General features: G+C 22.0%; 2 protein-coding genes across 2 annotated transcripts in view; one reads left to right on the forward strand and one right to left on the reverse strand.

Annotated features, from left to right (window-relative positions):
• Positions 1 to 1,119: 1,119 nt before the first annotated feature.
• On the reverse strand, positions 1,120 to 10,653 carry LOC122499008. The gene is made up of 3 exons (XM_043607039.1): positions 10,322 to 10,653; positions 1,920 to 2,064; positions 1,120 to 1,255 (listed from the first exon to the last, which is right to left on the reverse strand). The coding sequence occupies exons 1-3, from the start codon at positions 10,479 to 10,481 to the stop codon at positions 1,120 to 1,122; spliced, it is 441 nt and encodes a 146-aa protein (XP_043462974.1). The 5' UTR covers positions 10,482 to 10,653.
• Positions 10,654 to 20,335: 9,682 nt separating this feature from the next.
• LOC122499049 overlaps positions 20,336 to 22,070 on the forward strand; it is a 37,540-nt gene continuing 35,805 nt past the window's right edge. The window contains exon 1 of the mRNA XM_043607105.1: positions 20,336 to 20,668. The gene's annotated coding sequence lies outside the window, so the exon portion shown is untranslated. The remainder of the gene's footprint in view (positions 20,669 to 22,070) is intronic.

The following is a 22,070-nucleotide window of genomic DNA, read 5'->3' on the forward strand; positions in this document are numbered from 1 at the left end:
GACAAATTTGTTATTATAAATTTTTGTTATTATCATTTTTTTCATTCTACATAAAAATTGTTCGGGATCAATAAACTGAATTGTATACTTTCACATATATAAAAATGGAAGAATTTGCTGAATGGCAATAAATCAATTTCTTGTGTTCCAGTTTCTTATTCTAAAGAAATAAACGTATTGCGTATAAAAGGTGAATGACTTACCGACTGCTGTAATAGTACTTTACGATCGTAAAACGAAGCAAATTGTGTTTAAGAAGCATTCTCTTAGGGATAAATCTTTATATTATTTTCTTTGTCTCCTCAATTGAATCGAAATTTTTCAATTTTTAACACTGTTTATTAATTTTCTTTTTAACAAATATTATAAATGTACTTTGAAAACTCCTGTACAGGCGGCAACCTGTGGAGCGTGAGATGCCAAAAAAAGTCCTTACACAGGAATTTCTTTTTTGATTTGTTGATAAAAATTTTTTTGATAGTAAAAATGATAAATTTTTCTAAATGTAAATAATTAATAATGAAAATTAATTAAATAAATGGAAAATAAAGTGAATAAAAAAATTAATTAAATTAATTGGATAAAAAATAAGCAAATAAATATAAAACAGAGTAATAAAAATTCATTAACTTAAAAATAAAGTAGATAAACTAAGTAAAAAATAAAACAAACAAAATAAGAAAAAAATTAAATTAAACAAAATAAATACGTCTAATAAAAATAAAATAATATGAAAATAAATAAAGCAAATAAAATAAATTATACTAATAAAATAAATAAACTAATAAAAAATAAGTAAAACAAAATGAAAAGTAGTAAAATCCAAATTTTAATTTCTTACTCAATAAGAAATATTAAGAAATAAAAAAACAAAAAATAGACAAAAATAAATAAATATATACAAAATAAAGTAAACAAAGGAAGTAAAAAATTCAAATAAACAAAATAAATTAAACAAGTAAAATAAATAAAAAATTAGAAAAACAAAATAGTAAAAAAATAAAATAATGAAAATAAATAAAGCAAATAAATTATTAAATTAAATAATTATTTTACATTTAAAATAATTAAAACTGATAAAGTAAAATAATAATTAAAAGAAGTAATTTTTACTTTTTGTCAGTGGTCAAGTCCCCTTATTTTTCGATCCTCGGAATATATTTTCATTTGGAAACTTACGAGATCAGATGTTTTTTTATGGAAATTAAATTTTCCATCAATCGGACGAATTCCTTTATCATGCCACCAGCCATATCTAATAAATATGATTAATTTATTATTAATTTATTAAATGCACGGTTAATTTAATTATAAAAAATATAAAACAAAATTGTAATAAAATAATTTTTCATTTCAATTTTTCAATAATTTAAATAAAAAACAAAATTTTTTTATTTTATTTAAAACATTTTTTTCAATTCAATAAAAAATAATTAAATGAAAAAAGTAAACAGTCATAAAACAAAAATTTTTTTCACTCCATAAGAGAAAATAAAAAATAGAAAAAATAGACAATAAAATTTTTCAAATAAGTTTTATATAGAATTTACAAAATATACCATATATTTTCAATAATAAATATTATTGAATATATTATTATTATGATTATTGTTAGTATTATTATTATTTATAAACTTGTTCGATTAAATATTTTTTTTAGTTATAATTATAATAAAAATAATGTTGATAAATAAATTTATTAAGCAACAAAATTTATGAATAATGCTAATAAAAATGTTAGAGGATAATTTTTATTTATTATTATTTTTTTTTGTTGAAAATTTAATTTCTGAAAAAAATTGAGAAAATATTAAATTTTTTGTAACATGTAAAACATATTTGAACGAATTGCGTTTCAGATATTATATTTCCGTATATGAAATTGAAATGTTAAATGTGAAGAGAGAAAAAGAAATTACACATGACTGGTTAAAACTGGCCAACGATAGAGTTTCTTCGGTGTTTTAAATTCCTCTTTTGCTATTTCTTTGGCTTCCTCAATGACATTCTCACTCGGAGTACAGTCCATTTCTCGTGAATAAAATTTCGGTGTGATAAATTCAGCTACAGAGAAAAGAATTTTTAAAAATTCAATTTTAAAATTAAATTATTAATAAAAAAATAGTTTAATAAATTTTTAATAAAATTTAAAACATTTTTTTTCTTCCATTTTCAATATTATAATTAAATTATTAATAAATAAAGATTTAATAGATAAGGAAATTTTAAACATTTTTTTTCTCTCGTTTCTTTATCGATTTTTTATTTTATATATTCATATAATTAATTTACGAATAAATAATAGTAATTTGATAAATTATTAATAAATAATAATAAGTTATTTAATTTAAAACATTTTTCTTTCTTCCATTTTTTTCGATTTATTGTCATTCTATTTCGAACTGTTTTTTTCGACCATTAAAAAATAGAGAAAAGAATCACTTTTGCAGAGAATTTTTATAGGAATTGAATTTCTGAATTTAAAAATGAATTTAAAGGTCAAAAAGAAAGGGAGAAAAATGAATTTAATAAAGAATATATTTGAGAACAAAATTCACGAAATTAAAAAAAAAAATTGGTAATTAAAATTATTTGCCATATCTTTTATTGAAATTGGAAATTGAATTTTATTTTTTATTTTTTGCGCAAGAAGAAAAAAGGGAAAAAAATTCATATTTGAAAAATCCTCTGTAAGTGATATCTGGTATTTTAACGGTTTCAAATAAAACGCTTCGTTTTAAAAATAAAAAAAATTCTCTTTTTGAAAAAAGAAACTGAAATTAGATAATATAAAATTGTCGAAGCGACTTTTTTCGTTTAAATAAATGAATAATCAAATAAATAAATAAATAAATAAAAATTGGATAAAATTATTGAAGCAACTTTTTTTCTTTTAAATAAATAATTGAATAAATAGTTAAATAAATAGCTAAATAAATAATTAAATAAACAATTAAATAACTAACTAAATAAATAAAAAACATGAATAAAATCAAATAAATTAATAAGAAAATAAATAAATAAGAAAATAGATAAAAAATCATAAATTAAAAACAAAGTTTTCTTTAAAGAAAAGTACTTGGGAAATATTTATTCTTTTTTGCGCTCAAAAAAGAAGAATGTAATTTAAAAAAAATAACGAAACTTGAAAGATATTTATTGGTCCAATTATAATTTCTGCAAATAATTTTCGAAAAAAAAATCTAGAACGGAATTCAAAAAAATCCCCTCGAGACATAATTACATAATTGTGAAAAATGGTCCGCTTATATATGTATAATATGAAGTCTCGGGGAAAATTAAAAAATAATATTTATATCTATATATATATATATATATGGTATTTTAACGTAAAGTACACATATAGGAAAAAATTGGGTAAAAGTTTTTGAGCAGAGTAAAACTTTCTGTCTCGATTGAATATATTATTAAACTTTTTCAGTGCGACCTCAAACTTTGTCTACTTCAGCTAGAAATTGTTGACGACAGTCAGATGAGTTTCCACAGCGTAGAGTAAAATTTTTTACTACACTGGTAATAAATTCTCAAACAGAAAAACTTTCTTTTCGTATGTATATACATACGATAACTCTATTCCATTTTCCTATATAGTATATATACAGATATATATATATATGCGTGTGCGTTTAGTTTGATAGAAAACTTTTATTTTGCCTTTATTTTCTTTCAAATGTAAACCCAAAGTAAAATATAAACCCCCCCCCCTCCAATTTCTAAACTGACATCGATTTTTTAAAGGATTTATTTCTTTTCTACTGCTATTATACTTTTAGAAATAGCACATTGTACAACTAGTGGCGAAAGTGTGATTTTTCGAGAGTGTAGTCGAGAATCACTCGAGAAAAATCATTCTTTCACCACGAGTTGTGCACTACGTTTTCTCCAACGCCTTGCGAGGAAAGGTTTTTTCGTGAGTTTTGTATAATTTTAATTTAACGTGTGCTTATGTTTAATATAATAAAAGACGAATGTTTTTAGTGGGGAAGAAGTTAGATACAAAATAAATCCCGGTCAAAGAATAAGAAAAAAGAATAAATTCATGATTTACTTTCGCCACGCTCTTCAGAGCAGTTGAGAAAAGTTCTACTTTCGCCACACTTTTCTACCAAGAAAAGTACTCCTTTCAGAGCAAGTGTTGGAGAAAAAAATTTTACAGGAAAAAATTTTCTATAGAATTTTTTAAAGGATTTATATATAATTTTTTTTATATATATAATTTATTTGAATATAATTATTTGAACGAAAAATAATTTTTGTTCAAAATTAAAATTACATGCATAAAATTTCTGTTTGTCCCCCAATTCGGAATTGCGACTTTAATGTATGAAAATTATTTCCACACGCAGTGATAATGTAATTACATTATTGCGAATTATTTTCCATCTCGTTGCGTTATTTGATGTTACATTATAAATTAAGATTTTTTTTTACATATAAATTTCATTATCGTTGAATCGAGTGTGAAATATGAAACAATTATATAATTATTAATTATTAATTATCATCATTGTAGAGATTAAATTTACATTTTCAATTGAATACTTAATTTACTTGTGTGTAATCATAAACCTATATATGTAAATTAATAATATACTCTCAGTTAAATATTATATTCACTTCGAAAATTAAATTTTTATTTTTTAAAATTAAATTCCAAAATTTTTTTTAATTTCGGAATTAAAATATTTGTTGTAATTATTTTCGTCACTATTCTATTTTCTTGTTTTGGAAAAAAAATTATTTGAAAATTATTATTCGATCGTCTCGAAGAAAAATTTATTTTGTTGTTAAAAAAGAAAAAAGTTTAAAAGAAATTAAAAATATTCAAAAAATTTTTAAAAAATTGAAAAAATATTGAAAAAGGTTGAAAAAAATTGAATTTTAGCAAAAAAAAATTTTTTTTCTTCACCTGATAACACACACACACACAGACAGACACAGACAAATTTTAAACATTGAAGTGGATAAGAAGGGAAACCCTAATAACTTCTGATGAAATTCAGAACCTCGTATAATTTTCCTCTTCCCTAATCCGGATCGGATTTGTGCCTCTGTAATATGAATAAATGAAGCTCTCATGCTTAGGAAATGGAAATTTTCGAGAATTTATTCAAAACAAATGTATTACAATAGTATTTGCAAGTAATTTACAATTCTATTCTCGTAAATCTCCACGAGATGTAAAATACATATTTCTTATCCAAAAAAGCAGATATATAGTTTACCTAAATAACTGAAGACGCGGAAAAAAAAAATTTTCACCCACACATTGTGAAAAAATTATTTAAATTTATTTTCAATTTTTTTTTTGCTAATTAAGTCAATTTAAATCAATTTTTTCAATTTTTATTGGTTTTATTTTTTTGTTTACTAAATATTAGAGTAATAAATAAAATTAAATATTAATCAATTAGTTTTAATTGATTTCTTATTAGCTTTAAGAATTTACAATTTTTTTTTAATTTACATTTTTTAAATAAAAAATCTGCCCGCCCTTCGGGCGGACACATTGTCATCCGCGCTTCGCTCGCAAGTTTCAGCGCGCCTCAGGGCGCGCGAAATATTGGTCGTCGCGCTTCGCGCTCCGTGGATTGTTGCGCGCTTCGCGCGCAAATAGCTCGTTTCGCTCGCAGTCGTCCGCGGGGATTGAGCATTACTTGCGTTCTTGATCCTTTTTCCTATTATATATGTTTTATAAAATTTTTTTTTCTTTTTCCTACTATATGTTTTATCAAACTTTTTTTCTTAAAGTTACTACAACTTTAAGGATAACATTCTCATCACATATTTTTGTTTGCTGATGATTGCAAGATTAAGTACACTTTTAAAAAAATTTTTAGTCCTGCTAATTAAAAGTGTGAAATTATTCTTAATTACTTACTTTCTTCGCAGAAACATGGTTTGCTGAATTTTCGTCTATAATAGATTTACATGAAAAAATAACTTTAATTTTTAGAAAAGTTGCAGGCTAAACATTCAATAAAGTGGGACATGTAAACCTTTACACAATTAATTTTATAATTTGATAGTAAATAATACTACGAAGTTTGCATGTAAATCTTTAAATAATTTTTAGGAAGTATTCAGTACGGGCTCGTCACCTTGTCATCTTCACAACTAAACACGTCAGTCACACTTAAACTCCAGCCAAACAAAATTTCATTTTTCTAATAAAGAAACCAATATTGTCTGAATACTGACAAAACATGTTGTGATATTAAATTGGTCTGGACCAAAAACTTAAAAAAAAAAAATTATTAAAAAATGTTATAGAGAAAAGTTGTTTGTATTTTTCTAATATAAAATAATATAAAGTTAAAAATTTTGAAACTACTGTAGTTTTTGTAGTTTTCAACGAAAATGGCTGGTTAACGAACTTAACCTTCATTTTTACACCAACTTAAGGTGTGTTAAATTTAAAAACGATCAGATAAGATTTTCAAAAGTTATTGTGTCAACAACATTTTGGTCTACAGACGGACATACATACAGACAGACACACAGACAGACGGACTCGCCGGACCATGTTTTTCGGGTTCAGGGGACCCCAAAACGTAAATATTTCATAAAATTAGCAAAAGTCAATTTTCGACCAAAACTAATACTTTCTCATGTGATAAGAATGTAAAAATTAAAGAGTAAATAAATATTAATTAACAGTTTTTTAATTTACAATGTTTCTTTAATTTACAAATTTTTTAATTAACTCGTTCTTTTTAATTAACAGTATTTTTCAATTTACTCTTTTTTTTATTTTACAATTTTTTCTTAAATTTACGTCTTGTTTTAAAATTTACAGTTTGTTTTATGTTACTTACAATTTTTCTGTACTTTGCAATTTTTTTAATAAAAAAATTTTTTTAATACAGTTGTTTTTTAATTTTAAATTTTTGTTTAGTTTACAACTTTTGTTTTAATTTTCGGTTTGTTTTAATTTACAATTTTTTAAATTTAATTTTAATTCAAAATAAAGAATATTGACCATTAAAAAAATTATTAAGTATAAAAAATTGTAAATTTTTATTTTTTATAATACAAAAACTTTTTAATTTACAATTCTTTTCTAATTTTCAACTTTCTCCTTAATTTAATACTTTCCTCTTTTTTAACGCTTTTTTCTAGATATTTTGTTTTGTTTTTCTTTATTTCGTCTTTAATTTTTGTCGTCACATAAAATAAAACCATTTTTTGAAGCATAATAACCAGTAAATATTCAGTATTCTATATAATAAATATTTATTTGGAATTTTGAGGAAAGATTTTCTAAAAGAAATCAGTGATAAGTTAAAATAAAAAAAAGAGGGAAAACCAATTTTTTTCTGGAAAAAGATATTTCTTTTGCAACTTTTCCTTTTACTTTATTTTTGACACTTCGAAAAAAATATATATCGAGGATAAATTTTTTACTTGAAAAATATCATTTCATATTTCATTTTTCCTAGAATCAAATGTCTTAGACACGCAAAAATTTATACAATTTCCTTTCGTAAAAATTCCCTTGGCGAAAGAAAATGATTTCTTGTCAATTTTTATAATTGAATTTCTAAAAATAATATATTGTCACACGCGAAATGAAAAAATTTTTTGTCTGACACATCGATTTTTATTATTATTATTATTTAGGAATATATTTTTAGGTTTGATTTCAAATTTTTGAAGATTTGATCCTTTTTCTGTCATTTTTATTCAGGTTTTAAAAATTATTTTGTACATTTTTTTCCAAAAGTATATATACTAATAGTGAAAAAATTAATAAATTCCTCTGAAATTTTTTTTTTATGTAAAATTTTATTTCTAAAAGTATAAATAATAGCAAAAAAATTACTTAAATCCCTTCGAAATTTTTTTTTTATAAAATTATATTTTTAAAAGTATAATATTTAAAAAAAAATTAAATCCTTCTGAAAAATCCGTTAAAATTTAAAATTCTAAAAAAATAGGTAATAATAATAAAAAGAAAAAAAATAAATCCTTTGAAAAATCATTTTAAAATTTTTTTTTCTGGATGAATAAAATAGAAAAATAAATAATTAAAAAAAATTAATAAAAACTAAAAAATCCATTAAAAATCTTGTTTAGAAATTCTTTTTTGTAAAAGTACAATAATAGGTAGTAAAAAAGAAAAAAAATAAACCTTTAAAATATCGTTGACAAATTTTTTTTTAAAAGTGTTACAATATGTTATAATAGTAAAACAAATTATAAAATCCTTTCGAAAATTGTTTTCTTTAAAATTTCATTTCTAAAAGTTATAATAATGAAGAAAAAAATTTTTTTTTGAAAAAAAAAGGATTTGAAAAATGCTTAAAAATTCTAAATTCGAAACATATAATAATTATAGTCCTTTGAAAAGTCGTTAAAAAATTTTTCCTGTACAATTTTATTTCTTAAAATATAATAATTTAGGCAATAAAAAATAAAAAAATCCTTTAAAATTTTGTTTAAAATGAAAATTTTTAAAGAACTTATTTTTTATTTTTTACTACATTATTAGGTATACTTTTAGGAATAAAATTTTTAAAATTATAACTTTAAAAAATGCATTAAAAATGCCATTGTTACTTTAAAAGATTTGTTTTTTTGAAATTTAATAAAAATTCTTCATTTAAAAAAAAAAAAATTTTTGTAAACAGTTTTTCTTTATTGAAGATATTTCTAACAGCAACTTGAACATTTTTGATTAAATAATTGAACTTTCCAGTGGTACTCGAGTACCACTAGAACTATCCTGGTAATATAAGTTTATTCTAAATTTTTTTTAAATTCAATTATTTTCCAAATTTTTAATTAGAATTCTTCAAAAATACGATTATATTTTAAAATAATTTGCAAAAGTAAATAAATAAAATTCATTAAAATATTAAATTCATTTCATTAAAATTTGCCAAAATTTTGAATTGTTTCAATTTTTTAAAATTATTATTTTCGGAAATACAATAAATTATTTAAAAAAAATTTTAATTATATTTTGTCAAGAAACAATTTTTCAGAATTACTGAATTAAAGTATTCAAAATTTCTCGAAAAAATACAATTATTTTTAAAAATATTAAATTCGATTATTCTCAAGAATTTAATATAAATTCAATTATTTTGGACAATTTTGATGAAATCCTTTTAAAAAATTATTATTTTCAAAATTTTTAATGAAATTCTTTCAAAAAAATTAATTTCTTTCATAAATAATAGAATGTTTCGGAGGAATTCAATTATTATTTTTAATGCAAATTTAATAAAATTTCTCGAAAGAATACAATTAGGATTTTTAAAAATATTATTTAAATTCAATTATTTTCCAGAGTTTTAATAAAAATTCAATTATTTTCAACAATTTTGATATAAAATTCTTCGAAACAATTCAATTATTTTTATAAATTGTAAAATTCATTGCAAGAATTCAATTATTTTTGGAAATAATAAAATTCTTCAGAGAAATTCAATTATAATTTCAATACAATTTTAATAAAGTTTCCCTAACAGGTTCAATTATTTTTAAAAATTGTATAATACAATTTTTTTAAACTATTTCATTGTTTTTAATAAATTTCAGGAAATTTTTCTGGATATCATTTATTACAAAATTTCGTCTACACGACGTTTCGTCACCACCACTTGGTAAGGACACCAACCTTGATGACGAAACGTTGTGATGTGGACGAAATTTTATAATAAATGATATCCAGAAAAATTTCCTAAAATTTATTAAATACAATAATAATCTGGAGTACGTATTAATTTGACAACTTGTCAAAAATTTTGATATTTCATTGTTCTCAAAAGTTTTTAATAAAATTCTTTGTAAATTTCAATTAATTTCAAAATTTCCGATTAAAATTTCTTAAATAAATTGAATTATTTTCAAAAATTTTTATAAATACTTTACAAGAGTTCAATGATTTTCCGTAAATTAATTAAAAAATTTTTAACATTTAAAAAGTTATGAAACAAAAAAGAAAACAGCCACTAATTTCAAACTGCGAAAAAATTACCGGAATACAACGATTATTAATATAGAAGATATTATATATACATATAAATAATTACATATTTATAAATCAATTATTACTTTAATTATTTCATTAATATTTATTTATTATTTCTTTCATTATTTCTCTATTATTTATTTCTTTTATTTATTGATATAAATCCTCGCCCGATAAAGAATCATAAAAATAGGCAACGCGAAGATAATAATGAGATAATTTATAATAGTAAATAAATTTATTATATTTATTTCATTATTTTGTATAATTTAAAAATTTAATTTCCCTCTCTAATTAGGAGAAAAAGAAATAATTTACCGTTTATTTTCGGAATACAAGCATCGGATCTTCCAGTTTCCGGATGTTTCGCAAAACAAAGTTTGAATGGCGGTTTCTCGATTATTTTTTTCTGCGATCCTGAAGCAGCAGGACTGACACGGGCACTGCGAGATTCAATTGTATTGAGCTCAGTTGACATCTCCCTTTAAAATTTTCACGAAAATCACCCGCCGCCGCCACCACCAATACGAGAGTCCTTCGCTTTTCTCTCCCTCTCTTTCTCTCTATTTCACTCTCTAAGTCTCTCTTTCACTCTCTCTATCTCTCCCCGCACACGTTGAAATTCGAATTTCCAAGTTCCAACTGTTAACAGCAGATTCGCACTTTGGAATAAAGTTTACTCGCGTATATATACATAATATATACCGTTGGAGACACCCCCATCAGTATTTGCGTGTGTGTGTGTGTGTGGGGGGGGGGTGTATTGAAGCCCACACACCAACTTGTGCCTTCCATATTTGATCGATATCCTTGCGGAAATAAATTGTCGCGAACAAATGTGCACAGGCATTACTTTGACCAGAAAAATGCGTGTCTCGTAGATCAACTTAAATGGAGACAGTGCAATATGCCTGGGGTTTGAAAATTTACGCGCAAAAAACTACTCTGTGTGTGTATGTGTGTATTGGTTGAACAAAACAAATTTTTTTATTTGATTTAAGCGCTTTTTCAAATTTTCTCTTGCAATGGTATTATTCCCTCTATATACACGACGTATTTGTATGTGTGTAAAAGCGCGTGGACCAATTTTGTTCACATATCATATATCGATTTTTTTCTTTTTTTTTCTTTTTGATTTTTATCAATGAACAAAAAGCGAAATTTTTCGGCAGTTATTCCAGTTTACAATGAACAACACTTTTAAAAGAGAGTGAGAGAAAAGAAATTACGTAGATAACTTTTTTGAGTTCTTTTTTGAAAAACAAATATGAAAAAGAAAATCAATGAATTTAATCACTTTTTTTATTATTATTACATGGAAAAAATATTTTATTCAAGTTCAGTTGGTTCCCTTTTCCCTTTTTGTCGCCTTTTTCAATTTTGTCACCTTTTTCCCCTTTTTGGTGATTTGACCCTTTTTCTAATGAAAAATAAAAAAGTTTTTATTTTATTGAAATCTTTTTCAAAGTATAATCATAAATTTTTAAAGAACTTAGATTTTTGCAAAAATTTTCATAATTTAAATTATTCTGAAATTAGGTAAATTTTTTAATGTAAATATATTTTTTAATTAATTATTAAAAACTAGCTAAAAAACCGCGGGCTAAAGTGCGCGAGTAGTTTCTGCTTCTGGTTTCAATATAGATAATTAACAATAATGCCTACTAACAATTCTCAATATTACCTACTTATAAAATAAAACAAATGATTTTTTGATGTAAATATTATTATTAAACTATGTCAATAATAGTAATAATTATAATAATAAATCTTGGATTCTACAGCGGCAAAATTCATCTTCATGTACAAAATAAAACAAAATTCAATTTCCCTTAAATTATTATTTCCTTAACAGAAATAAAACAAGATGGGCGATGTTTATAACATGAACATTTTGCTTCCTCTTTACAATCTGCAAAAAAATTTACAAAAAAGAGTTTTTTTTTAAATCGTGATTAAAAAATTGTAATTATGCAAATTTTTTGACTTATTAAAAAAACTTGAGATTTTGTTAAAAAATTGTGATGAATAGAAGTTATATGTTTTTCTAAATAATATTGTTAAAAATCGTTATTAACAAATACAAATTATGGAAATGCTCTTCCTTTTTTTCGAAAAGACATTTAAAATGTTCTAAAAAAATGTGATTCATACAAATCTTTTTCCTTTATTTCTAAAAAACTTCGAATTTTGTTAAAAAACTGTAATTGAGGAATAGAAATAGTGAAAATTACTTGCTTTTTTAAAACAAGAGAACTTTGTTAAGAAGTCGTGACAGGGTTGCCACGCTTTTGCTCATTTCAAATTCCCTGACTTTGCCAGGTTTTCCAGGTTAAAAAACGGAATTTTTCCAGGTTTTTAAAACTACATTTATATTCAACAAAATTTTTAATTCAACCCTTTTTGAAATTAAAAAAAAAAAAAAAAAAAAAAAAATATTAAGATATCGATTGCTCCGAGTCGAAGACTCGGAGTGATCGATATTTTCATGTTTTATAATAATAATTAAAAATGTTGGACTGATAAAATCATCATTTTATACCTATTATAAGAATATTGTTACTGTAACTTATTCAAAATTACTTTCATTATTTTAATTCAATTATTGTTTTCCACAATTTTTAACTAAAATTCTTCTTTAAATTAATTATTATTAATAATTTCTGAAAAATTTCTTTCAACATTTTTAAATCCTTCGTTTACAATTCAATTTTAGGAAATTTCATCGATTATTCAGGTATTCGGAAATTCTTCAATCAAATATATATTACAAAATAAAAACTTTAAATAACTTTAAAAAAATTCAATTCAACTTTTACAAAAAAATTAAATCTACACAATTTTAAGTTAAAAGTATGAAAAATTCGAACATTCAAAGATTATAATTTGAGACCTGCTTTTCAAAACTCAATTATTATCTAAAGTTTTAACTGAAATTCATATTTCAATCAATTATTATTAGAAAATTCTACGACAATTCAATTATTTAAATACAAAAAAAAATAATTTATTGAAGAATTGAATGTTTTTTAAAATTCAACTCTCATTTAAAGAATTTTACCAACAAATTTTTAAATAGGTAATTAAAATTCTTTTGACGAATATCAATAAAATTTATAAGAATAATTTCATTTTTCGAGAAATAAGATTAAAAATGTATTAAAAATAATTGAATCTCTGTAAAAAAATTTCATTGAATTGAGAAAAGTTTTTAAAAATAATTGAAATTTTGTCAAGAATTTTATTAAAATTTTCGAAAATAATTGAATTTTAGAGAAAAATTTTAATATTTATAAAAATAATTGAAATTTTGACTGTAACTTTTTTAAACTTTTGACCATAATTGAATTTCTGCTAAGAATTTTATTACTTTTGAAAATAATTCAATTCTTGAGACGAATTTTTTAATAATATTTCTTTTTAAATACCTAATTATTTTTAATACAAAAATAAATAATTTATTGAATAATTGAATGTTTCTCAAAATTGAATTCTCATAAAGAATTTTATTAACAAATTTTTAAAATAATTGCATTTGACGAATTTTAATAAAATTTTAAGAATAATTATATTTTTCGAGGAATTCGATTAAAATTGTATGAAAAATAATTGAAATTCTGCAATGAGTTTGATTATCTATGAAAATATTAATTGAATCCCTGATGTAAAAAATTGTATTACATACTTATAAAAATAATTCAATCTCTGTAAACACAAATTGAATATTTTTGAAAATGATAGAATTATTGCGAAGAAATTTATAAAAAATTTTTAAAATAATTCATTTCTTTTGGAAAATTTTATTAAAATAGTAGATATTGAAAATCATTGACTGGAGGAGAATTTTTGAAAAAAATTGAATTCGTTAAAAAGAATTTCATTAAAAGTTTTGAAAATAATTGAATTTTGGAGAAAAATTTTAATATTTGGGTGATTCTACAAACGAAGGACGAAAATCAAGAAAATTTGGACACAACATTTTTTTCTCATTTAAGTTCTGAAAAGTATTTTAACTTCAAGTTAATGGTACTAATAAAGACATCCATAAGTGGCCAGACAAAATATTAAAAATTACAAAAGTTATGGTTATTTATAAACAATTTATCCAGAGAATTAAAATCGTGTCAAGAAAATTCACATTAACATAAAAATTAATGAATGGATTTTTATAAAATTGGTTACTCGGGGGTTTACGGGGTTGCTGATTAAGAATCCAATGTCAGTTTTTCAAAATTCAAAATGGCGGATACAATATGGCGCACGACTTTTGAAAAAACTTATCGTATTCGTCTAAAAATCGTTACCCGGGGGTTTTTGAGGTCGCTGATTAAGAATATAATTAAATGAATTTTAAAAAAATTGTTCGATTTTTATTAAATTTGATTTTGTAAAATATGTTTAAACGTTAAATAAGTTATTAACCTAGAGGAAAAGTTAGAACTAACAATTTACAATTTACCACCATTTTCGCAACTTTTGAATCAGATAGTTCAAGATTATTTAAAATACGGAATACTTGATGCATACGGAAATTTCCGAGGACTGAAAAGAAATCGAGTACCCGAAAAAATCGAATACTAAATACTTTGAATACACCTCTAGTTTTTAACGTTGAGTTTAATTTTGAATTTACTTTTTAATAATTTATTAATTTATTTTTATTTAATTTATTTAACTAATTAATAATTAATAATAATAATAATAAATTGTAATTAATTAATTAATTAATTAATTATGATTATTAAAAACTATTTACAATTTATTTATTAATTTTTATACATCTATGAACTATAAATATAGTAGTAGAACTAAAAAACATAATTAAATTGTTTAAACAAATTGTAAAAGCAATGGTTAATTTGAAAAAAGTTGACCTCGGATTGGTAATAAGCGAAACAGAAAATCACCGAGTAACGATTTTCAGACGAATATGTTAAGTTTCTCCAAAATCGTCGGCCATATTGGATCCGCCATTTTGAATTGAAAAATTTTAAAAACTGACATTAGGTTCTTAATCAGCAATCCCGAAAACCCCCAAGTAACGATTTTTACGAGGATCAATGAAAGTCATCGGTTTAATTAATTTTGGTTGTAATTTAATTAATAATTGTTTTTAACAAATTACGGATGGTGTATTTGTTTCTATTAGCACAATTTCACAAATCATAGAATTGTAAAAGTAAGTTCAAGTGTCTAATAATAAAGAACTACTTTGATTTTAGTGGGCTAAACTTTATTCATATAAAAAAATACTTATTCCATTTGTTTGTTTATGTCAATATAATTATTTATGCGAAATGAAAATTGAAAATTCAGTTACAGCAATTTCTTGTAAATTTAATTAGGATTATTTTAAGACCAGAAAATCGAACAATAGTTGAAAATTGTTAGTTTTACGCTATTTTTAGTGATATAGTATACATCCTATCTCAAAAGTGCCAGACGAATGAGAACCAGACGAATGAGAATTTGGCATTTTTTGTTTAAAAAATACAAAAATAACATTAAATGAAAAAATCCTTCAGTACTATCTTATAGAGAATAATAATCTACAAAACATAAGTCTATAGAATAACCGAAAAATAAAATATTTTTTTAAAAAGTGTATGCCAGACGAATGAGAATTTGTCTGGTCACAACACAATCTCCGTTACAAATTGAGAAATCTTGATTAATAGATTAGAAGATTCAATAAAACCCGATTGGTATCACATTTAGTTTAGTTTGATTAACAACTACAACGAACAGTCACTTCATCAGAATGTTGATTTTTAATAATTTTTACATTTTTTGCACTGCCAGACGAATGATAACAAATTCAGACATCAAAATTCCCTCTTTTGTAGAATCACCCATTTATAAAGATAATTGAAATTTTGACGATACATTTTTTAAACTTTTGACCATAATTGAATTTCTGCGAAGAATTTTATTACTTTTGAAAATAATTGAATTTCTTTGATGAATTTGAATAAAATTTTTAAGAATAATTATCCATTTTTCGAGAAATTCCATTAAAATTGTATTAAAAATAATTGAAATTTTGCGATGAGTTTTATTATTTATGAAAATAATTGTAAATCTATAAATTTTTTTATTATTTAATTATTTATGAAAATAATTGAATTATTGCGAAGAAAAATTGTAAAGGCAACTCTTTTAAAATTGAATTAAAGAAAAATTAGATTTCAAAAATAAGCACAATAACTTTAGAAAACAATAATTTTCCAGGATTCCAATCAAAATTCCCTGACTTTTCCAGGTTTTTTCAAGGTTTATAAAAATTCCCTGACATTTCCAGGTTTCCAGGTTGCGTGGCAACCCTGTGCTTTAAATTATATCACGGAGAAAATTTACTCCTGAAATTTTATTGAATTTAGTTCGGTAAAATTGGGTTGAACTGTCGAAACAGTAATTTTTTAGAACTAGACTGTAAAAGAAATTACAAATTAAGTGCGAAGTAATTTTTTAAAAAAATGTGTAAATAATTGAATTCCTGAGAAATTTGTATTATTAATGAAAATATTTAAATGTTTGCGTAGAATTTTCTCAAAAATTTTTTAAAATAATAATTGAATTTGTTTAAAAAATTTTATTAAAATAGTAAATATTTAAAATCATTGAATTGAGGAAATTTTTTGAAAATAGTTTAAATTTTGCCAAGAATTTTATTAAAATTTTTTGAAAATAATTGAATTTTTTACAATTATTTGTAAATTCTCCAAAATTCAATTTTCTTTATTTGTTTTTAACTAAAATTCTTCTATAAATCCATTTATTTTTAATAATTAATTAAATTTAGAGAATAATATTAATAATAATAAAAATAATAAAAATAAGAAACAAGTATTTGTAGCAGTGGAAGTAGTAAAAGACAGTTTACGTCAGACATAATGATTTCCACTCAATGTTATAGTAAACTAAAAGCCAGAATATGTAACTCGAGAGAGAAATAGCTTAAAAGGATATCATCAGAGGCGCCGCGGAAGTCGATGTGAAATTTTCACCGAAATCTAAACTTAATGGCGCCTCAAGTAAATTCTCTAAAATGACATGTATATATACACAATTCACAAGGAAATGCTATCAAATACTTAAAAGTTTTAAATGAAAGCAATGCGACCCCTAACACACAACCTAAAAGCTTTTCTAACCCTTTTACTCTCTAGCCTTTTTTCTTTTTTCTCCTTTTTTTCTAGATTAAGTAAAAGATACCGCATTAATTGAGTATACAGACTGCAATGTTCACTTATTATAATAAAGAGAAATAAATTTTCCTAGAATTTGTTTTGACAGCCCTAAAAAGCGAATTAATTAATTAATTACCGCACACGCGGTAATCTTCTTCGAGAATTTTCCAGCTAATTATTTCTCAAGTTTATAGTTTCGTTCGTTGTATATGAATAATTGGTAAACTCATTAGTGTCTTATGTTTTTTTTTTGCTTAATATATTATTAAATTATTACAATTATAAATAATTATTAATTATTCTTTATTTACGAAATTTTCACAATAATTTAGAGAAAAAAATATATTTTTGGATAGGACACAAACTTTCGATGTAATTTTTGAAAAGAAAAAATACAGTTTTAAGACAAGAGACAAAATTTTCGAGGCACTTAAATGAACCGTCAATTTTTGAGCGGAAAAAAGAGAAAATTTTGTGGAAAAATTTTTTTCTTATTGTGAAATTGAAATTTATAGTTGAGAATTGAGATTTATTAGGGAATTAGGTGAATATGAACAGTAAAAAGGGGTTTCATAGGAATATGAGGTATGTACATTAAAAAGGAAAAAAAAAGAGAGAGAGATGTGTGATGATGAAGTGGAGTTATAAAGAAAAGACGGTCGGAAAAGAAGAAAAGAGCAAAACGGCAAGAAAGCAGTCATTTGGAACTCATTCCACTTTTCTATGATTCTCTTATTACATCTGGTCCTCAAACTTCTTATTTATTTTTTTTTCTCTCTCTCTCTCGTTTTTTTTTTTGAAACTACAAACCTTTCACAACTTACCCAATTTCACCAGAACGTGATTCCATCCTTTCAACTTTTATATCCGATATAATTTCTATATATCGCTTTTTATTTATTTTTGTGTGAGTTTCTCTGCTATCATCAATTGATCATTTTTGAGAAATCATCAAAGAAAAATTGCAAAAAAATTGTAAATACATGATAATAAAGAAATAAATTAGTAAGTAAATAAATAAGTAAATAAGTAAATAAATAAATAAGTAAATAATTAAATAAATAAATATTATATTAAAGGAATAATATATTATAATATTATTATTATAATAAATAAATAAATAAATAAAAACAGTAACAGTGAAAGTATTTAAAAATACGGACTTTACGATTTGCGCAAAACTTCGTGGGATTATAGTTCTATATAAGAGACTTCTTTCCCCCAACATTTTTAAAAAAAAATTCAAAATTGTTGAAGATACGCCATTTTGAATTTTAATATTAATTTTATAAAATTTTGAATATCTCGGAATATTTTTTATGGATTTTTATAAAATTTTACACCTTTTTCAGGTAAAAGTATTTACTCAAAAATGCAAATAAAGTTAATAAAAAAATTAATTTTTAAATAAAAAAATAAAAAAAAATTTTTTTAAACAATTTTTTGTTTATTTACTCCTCTCTGAGAAAAATGTTATTAACATATTTGGATTCCTTATGAATTCACCTTTAATTTCATAAAAATAAATTGATGGAGACTCAACTGTTATAATAACATTTTTCTCAGAAAAGAGTAAATAAACAAAAAATTTTTTTATTTAAAAATTAATTTTTTTTATTAACTTTATTTGCATTTTTATCCATCCATAAAATATATTTCGAGATATTCAAAAAAATTAATATTAAAATTCAAAATGGCGTATCTTCAACAATTTTGAATTTTTTTTGAAAAAATTTGGGGGAAAAAAGTCTCTTATATAGAACTATACTACCACGAAATTTTCCGAAAATCAGCAGAACCTTTGCAAATCGTGATATTTCTGACGTGAAATGCCTCAAGTGCAATTTTTTATCACTTTATTTAAAATTGTTTAAAAAATAATTTAAAATCTGCGATAATTTTTGTTATTTATGAAAATAATTGAATTTTTTGTGCCCGTAAACATATACAAAATAAAAATTCTTACAACGATTTTTATTAAAAATATTTTTAAAGAACTGAATTCCTGTGAAGAATTTTATTTGTGAAAATAATTGAATTCCAGAAAAAAATGTTATTATTTATAAAAATAATTAATTTGAATTATTTCGAGAAACTTTCTTTTGGAAAATTATATTAAAATATTAGATATTAAAAATTTTAAAAATAATTGAAATTTTGCTAAGAATTTTATTAAATTTTTTATAAATTAAATATAATATATAAAATTATATATATTATATATAATTTTATATATATATATATATATTATATATTATATATATATATATATATATATATATTATTTATATTAATTATATATATTTATAATTATATAAATTATTATATTATTAAATATAATATATAATTAAAAATAAATTTTTTATAAATTTTTTATAAATTTTTTGAAAATAATTGAATTTTGAAGAAGAATTTTATTATTTATAAAGATAACTGAAATTTTTACGAGAATTTTTAAAAAATTTTGAATTGAATTTATGCAAAAAAATTTATAACTTTTGAAAATAATTGAATTTCTGTAATAAGTTGTTCTTAAAATTTTCTACATTAATTTAAATTCATTAAAAATTGAAATTTTCTAAAATTTCAAATTCAAACCTTTGAAGTTCATCTATTTATGAAGATTGTAAACGCAACTCTTTTGAAATCCAATTAATTTTTAATTTTTTAAGTAAAATTATTCATTATATAATTTATAAGTAATAATTTTATGATAGTTCTTTAAGAATTAAGTTATTTAAAAAGAAATTATTGTTAGAAATAGAAAAAATTGAAGGGTTTGTATTAGAATTCTTGTCAATTGCATAGTTTATATGAGTCAAACAAAAAAACACCAAAATTCAGAATTTTCTTATAAATTCTAAAAATTTAATTTTTTCCGGTAGTTTTAATAAAAATCCCTGACTTTTCCCTGAATGGGCTGCCTTTAATGACTTGTGGCAACCCTGAAAAATTGACTAGAATTCGCTTAAGCGAATTGTACTCAATTTTTCTTCACTGACATTTATGCGGATAAAATAAAATTTTTTTTGAACAATATCTGTTGTATATGTAACTATGGATAGTGAAATTACCACAGTAAGAGAGGCAATTTTCATTCGTTGATCGGCGCATATATGTGTATTAGAATATTAGGTAGAGGATAATTTTGGCACGTCCCACGCGATACACAAATGCTCACGTACCATGCCGTGTAGTTCTTAGTTCTGTCTCGAAATCGTTCACGACATAACTAAACGGAAGTCATTCGAAAATATTGCCGTTCATTTCTAATCATCTCACGCTTCGAACTTTTAAACAAAAATTCCAATTTTTAACGTTTAACAAAAAAAAAAAAAAAGAAAAAACAACAAAACTAAATTACTCTTCTTCAATCACCATCATCAATACAATACAATATCGCGAAAAATTGACAAAAACTTCTTTTCTTTTATTCATCGCGTCTAGAGTTCTTTTCTCTTAAAAATTTTTTACCGTAAGATACAAATTACAATTAATCAATTAATCGCAATAAATTACTTACAATTACTTATTAATAATTGATATTATATCTATTATAATAAATAATAATAATATTAATAAATAATAACAGTGAAAAATTAATAAATATTCATAAAAATAATAAAAATAGTAATAATAATGATCATAATAATAACAATAAGAATAATAAATAATAATAGTAATATTAATAATAATAATAATAATAATAATATTAATAATAATAATAATAATAATAATAGTAATAATAATAATAATAATAATAATAATAATAATAATAATAATAATAATAATAATAATAATAATAATAATAATAAAAATAATGAATATTTATAGTTTTATTTAATATTTAATTTATTATACTCGAAAACTAACGCCGAATTATATTTTTCTATTAATCAATTAATAAAATACAATTTTCCCTTTACTCCTTAATGTTAAAAAATTTTTTTTTTAATATTTTAAAAGATAATATCTTTTATTTATTAAAATATTTTATTCATTAAAAAAACATATTAAAAAATAGTATATTAAAAAATTATAAAAATATTACGGAAAATATTAAAAGAAGGAATTTTTGGAAAAAATTGAATCAGCTATGAAAATTACTTTTTCTCTGTTAAATAAGAAAAGTAAATTTTTTATTAAGTGAAAAAAAAATTTCGGTTGTGTAAGAAAAAAAAAATTGTGAAATAGATTTTTAATTTAAAAGTGAATTATAGTAGGAATTCTAATTGTTTTTCTTCTTCTGCAGTGAAAAATAAAGAATGGAAATTGTGTAAAATAGTTTATTTAAGGTGAATTTGTGATAAATAGGAAAATAAATGAGAAAACTAAACACTATGTGTAAGATGTCTATTGCCTCGGTATTTGACAGATTTATAGTTCATGAATAGCGTTCGTTTCAGCAAAACTTAAATATTCAGTATATTTTTAGAAATTGGTGAAAATCTAAATTTATCCGAAAACAAAAATAATAAAACAGTTATAACAATATGTATTGGAAAAACATTAGAAAAAAAAGAACATTAATTTCTTGTAATTGTTGAATTTAAAACAAATTATAATTTTTTCAATTTGAGTAAATTACAATATAATTTTTCCATTTTATTTTATTTTATTTATTTCTGTAAATTTTTAGTTCTTTGTCAATAATCAAATAATTCCTTTTTTTTTCTTTAATACAAAATATTGATTTTAAAAAATTATGTTAATTACAAAAAAGAAATAATTTTGTTTTATTAATTATTATTATTTCTTTAGTTTTTTTATTCAACAATATTTTTTAACTGTTCTTTTTATTTATTAAAAATACATTTATGAAAAAAGTTCAACAATAAAACAGTACAAAATTCTATTTTATTTTTTAATTAATAATA

Source organism: Leptopilina heterotoma, unplaced genomic scaffold, assembly GCF_015476425.1.
Source record: "Leptopilina heterotoma isolate Lh14 unplaced genomic scaffold, ASM1547642v1 Lhet_163, whole genome shotgun sequence".
In the NCBI taxonomy this organism is placed as follows: Eukaryota; Metazoa; Arthropoda; class Insecta; order Hymenoptera; family Figitidae; genus Leptopilina; species Leptopilina heterotoma.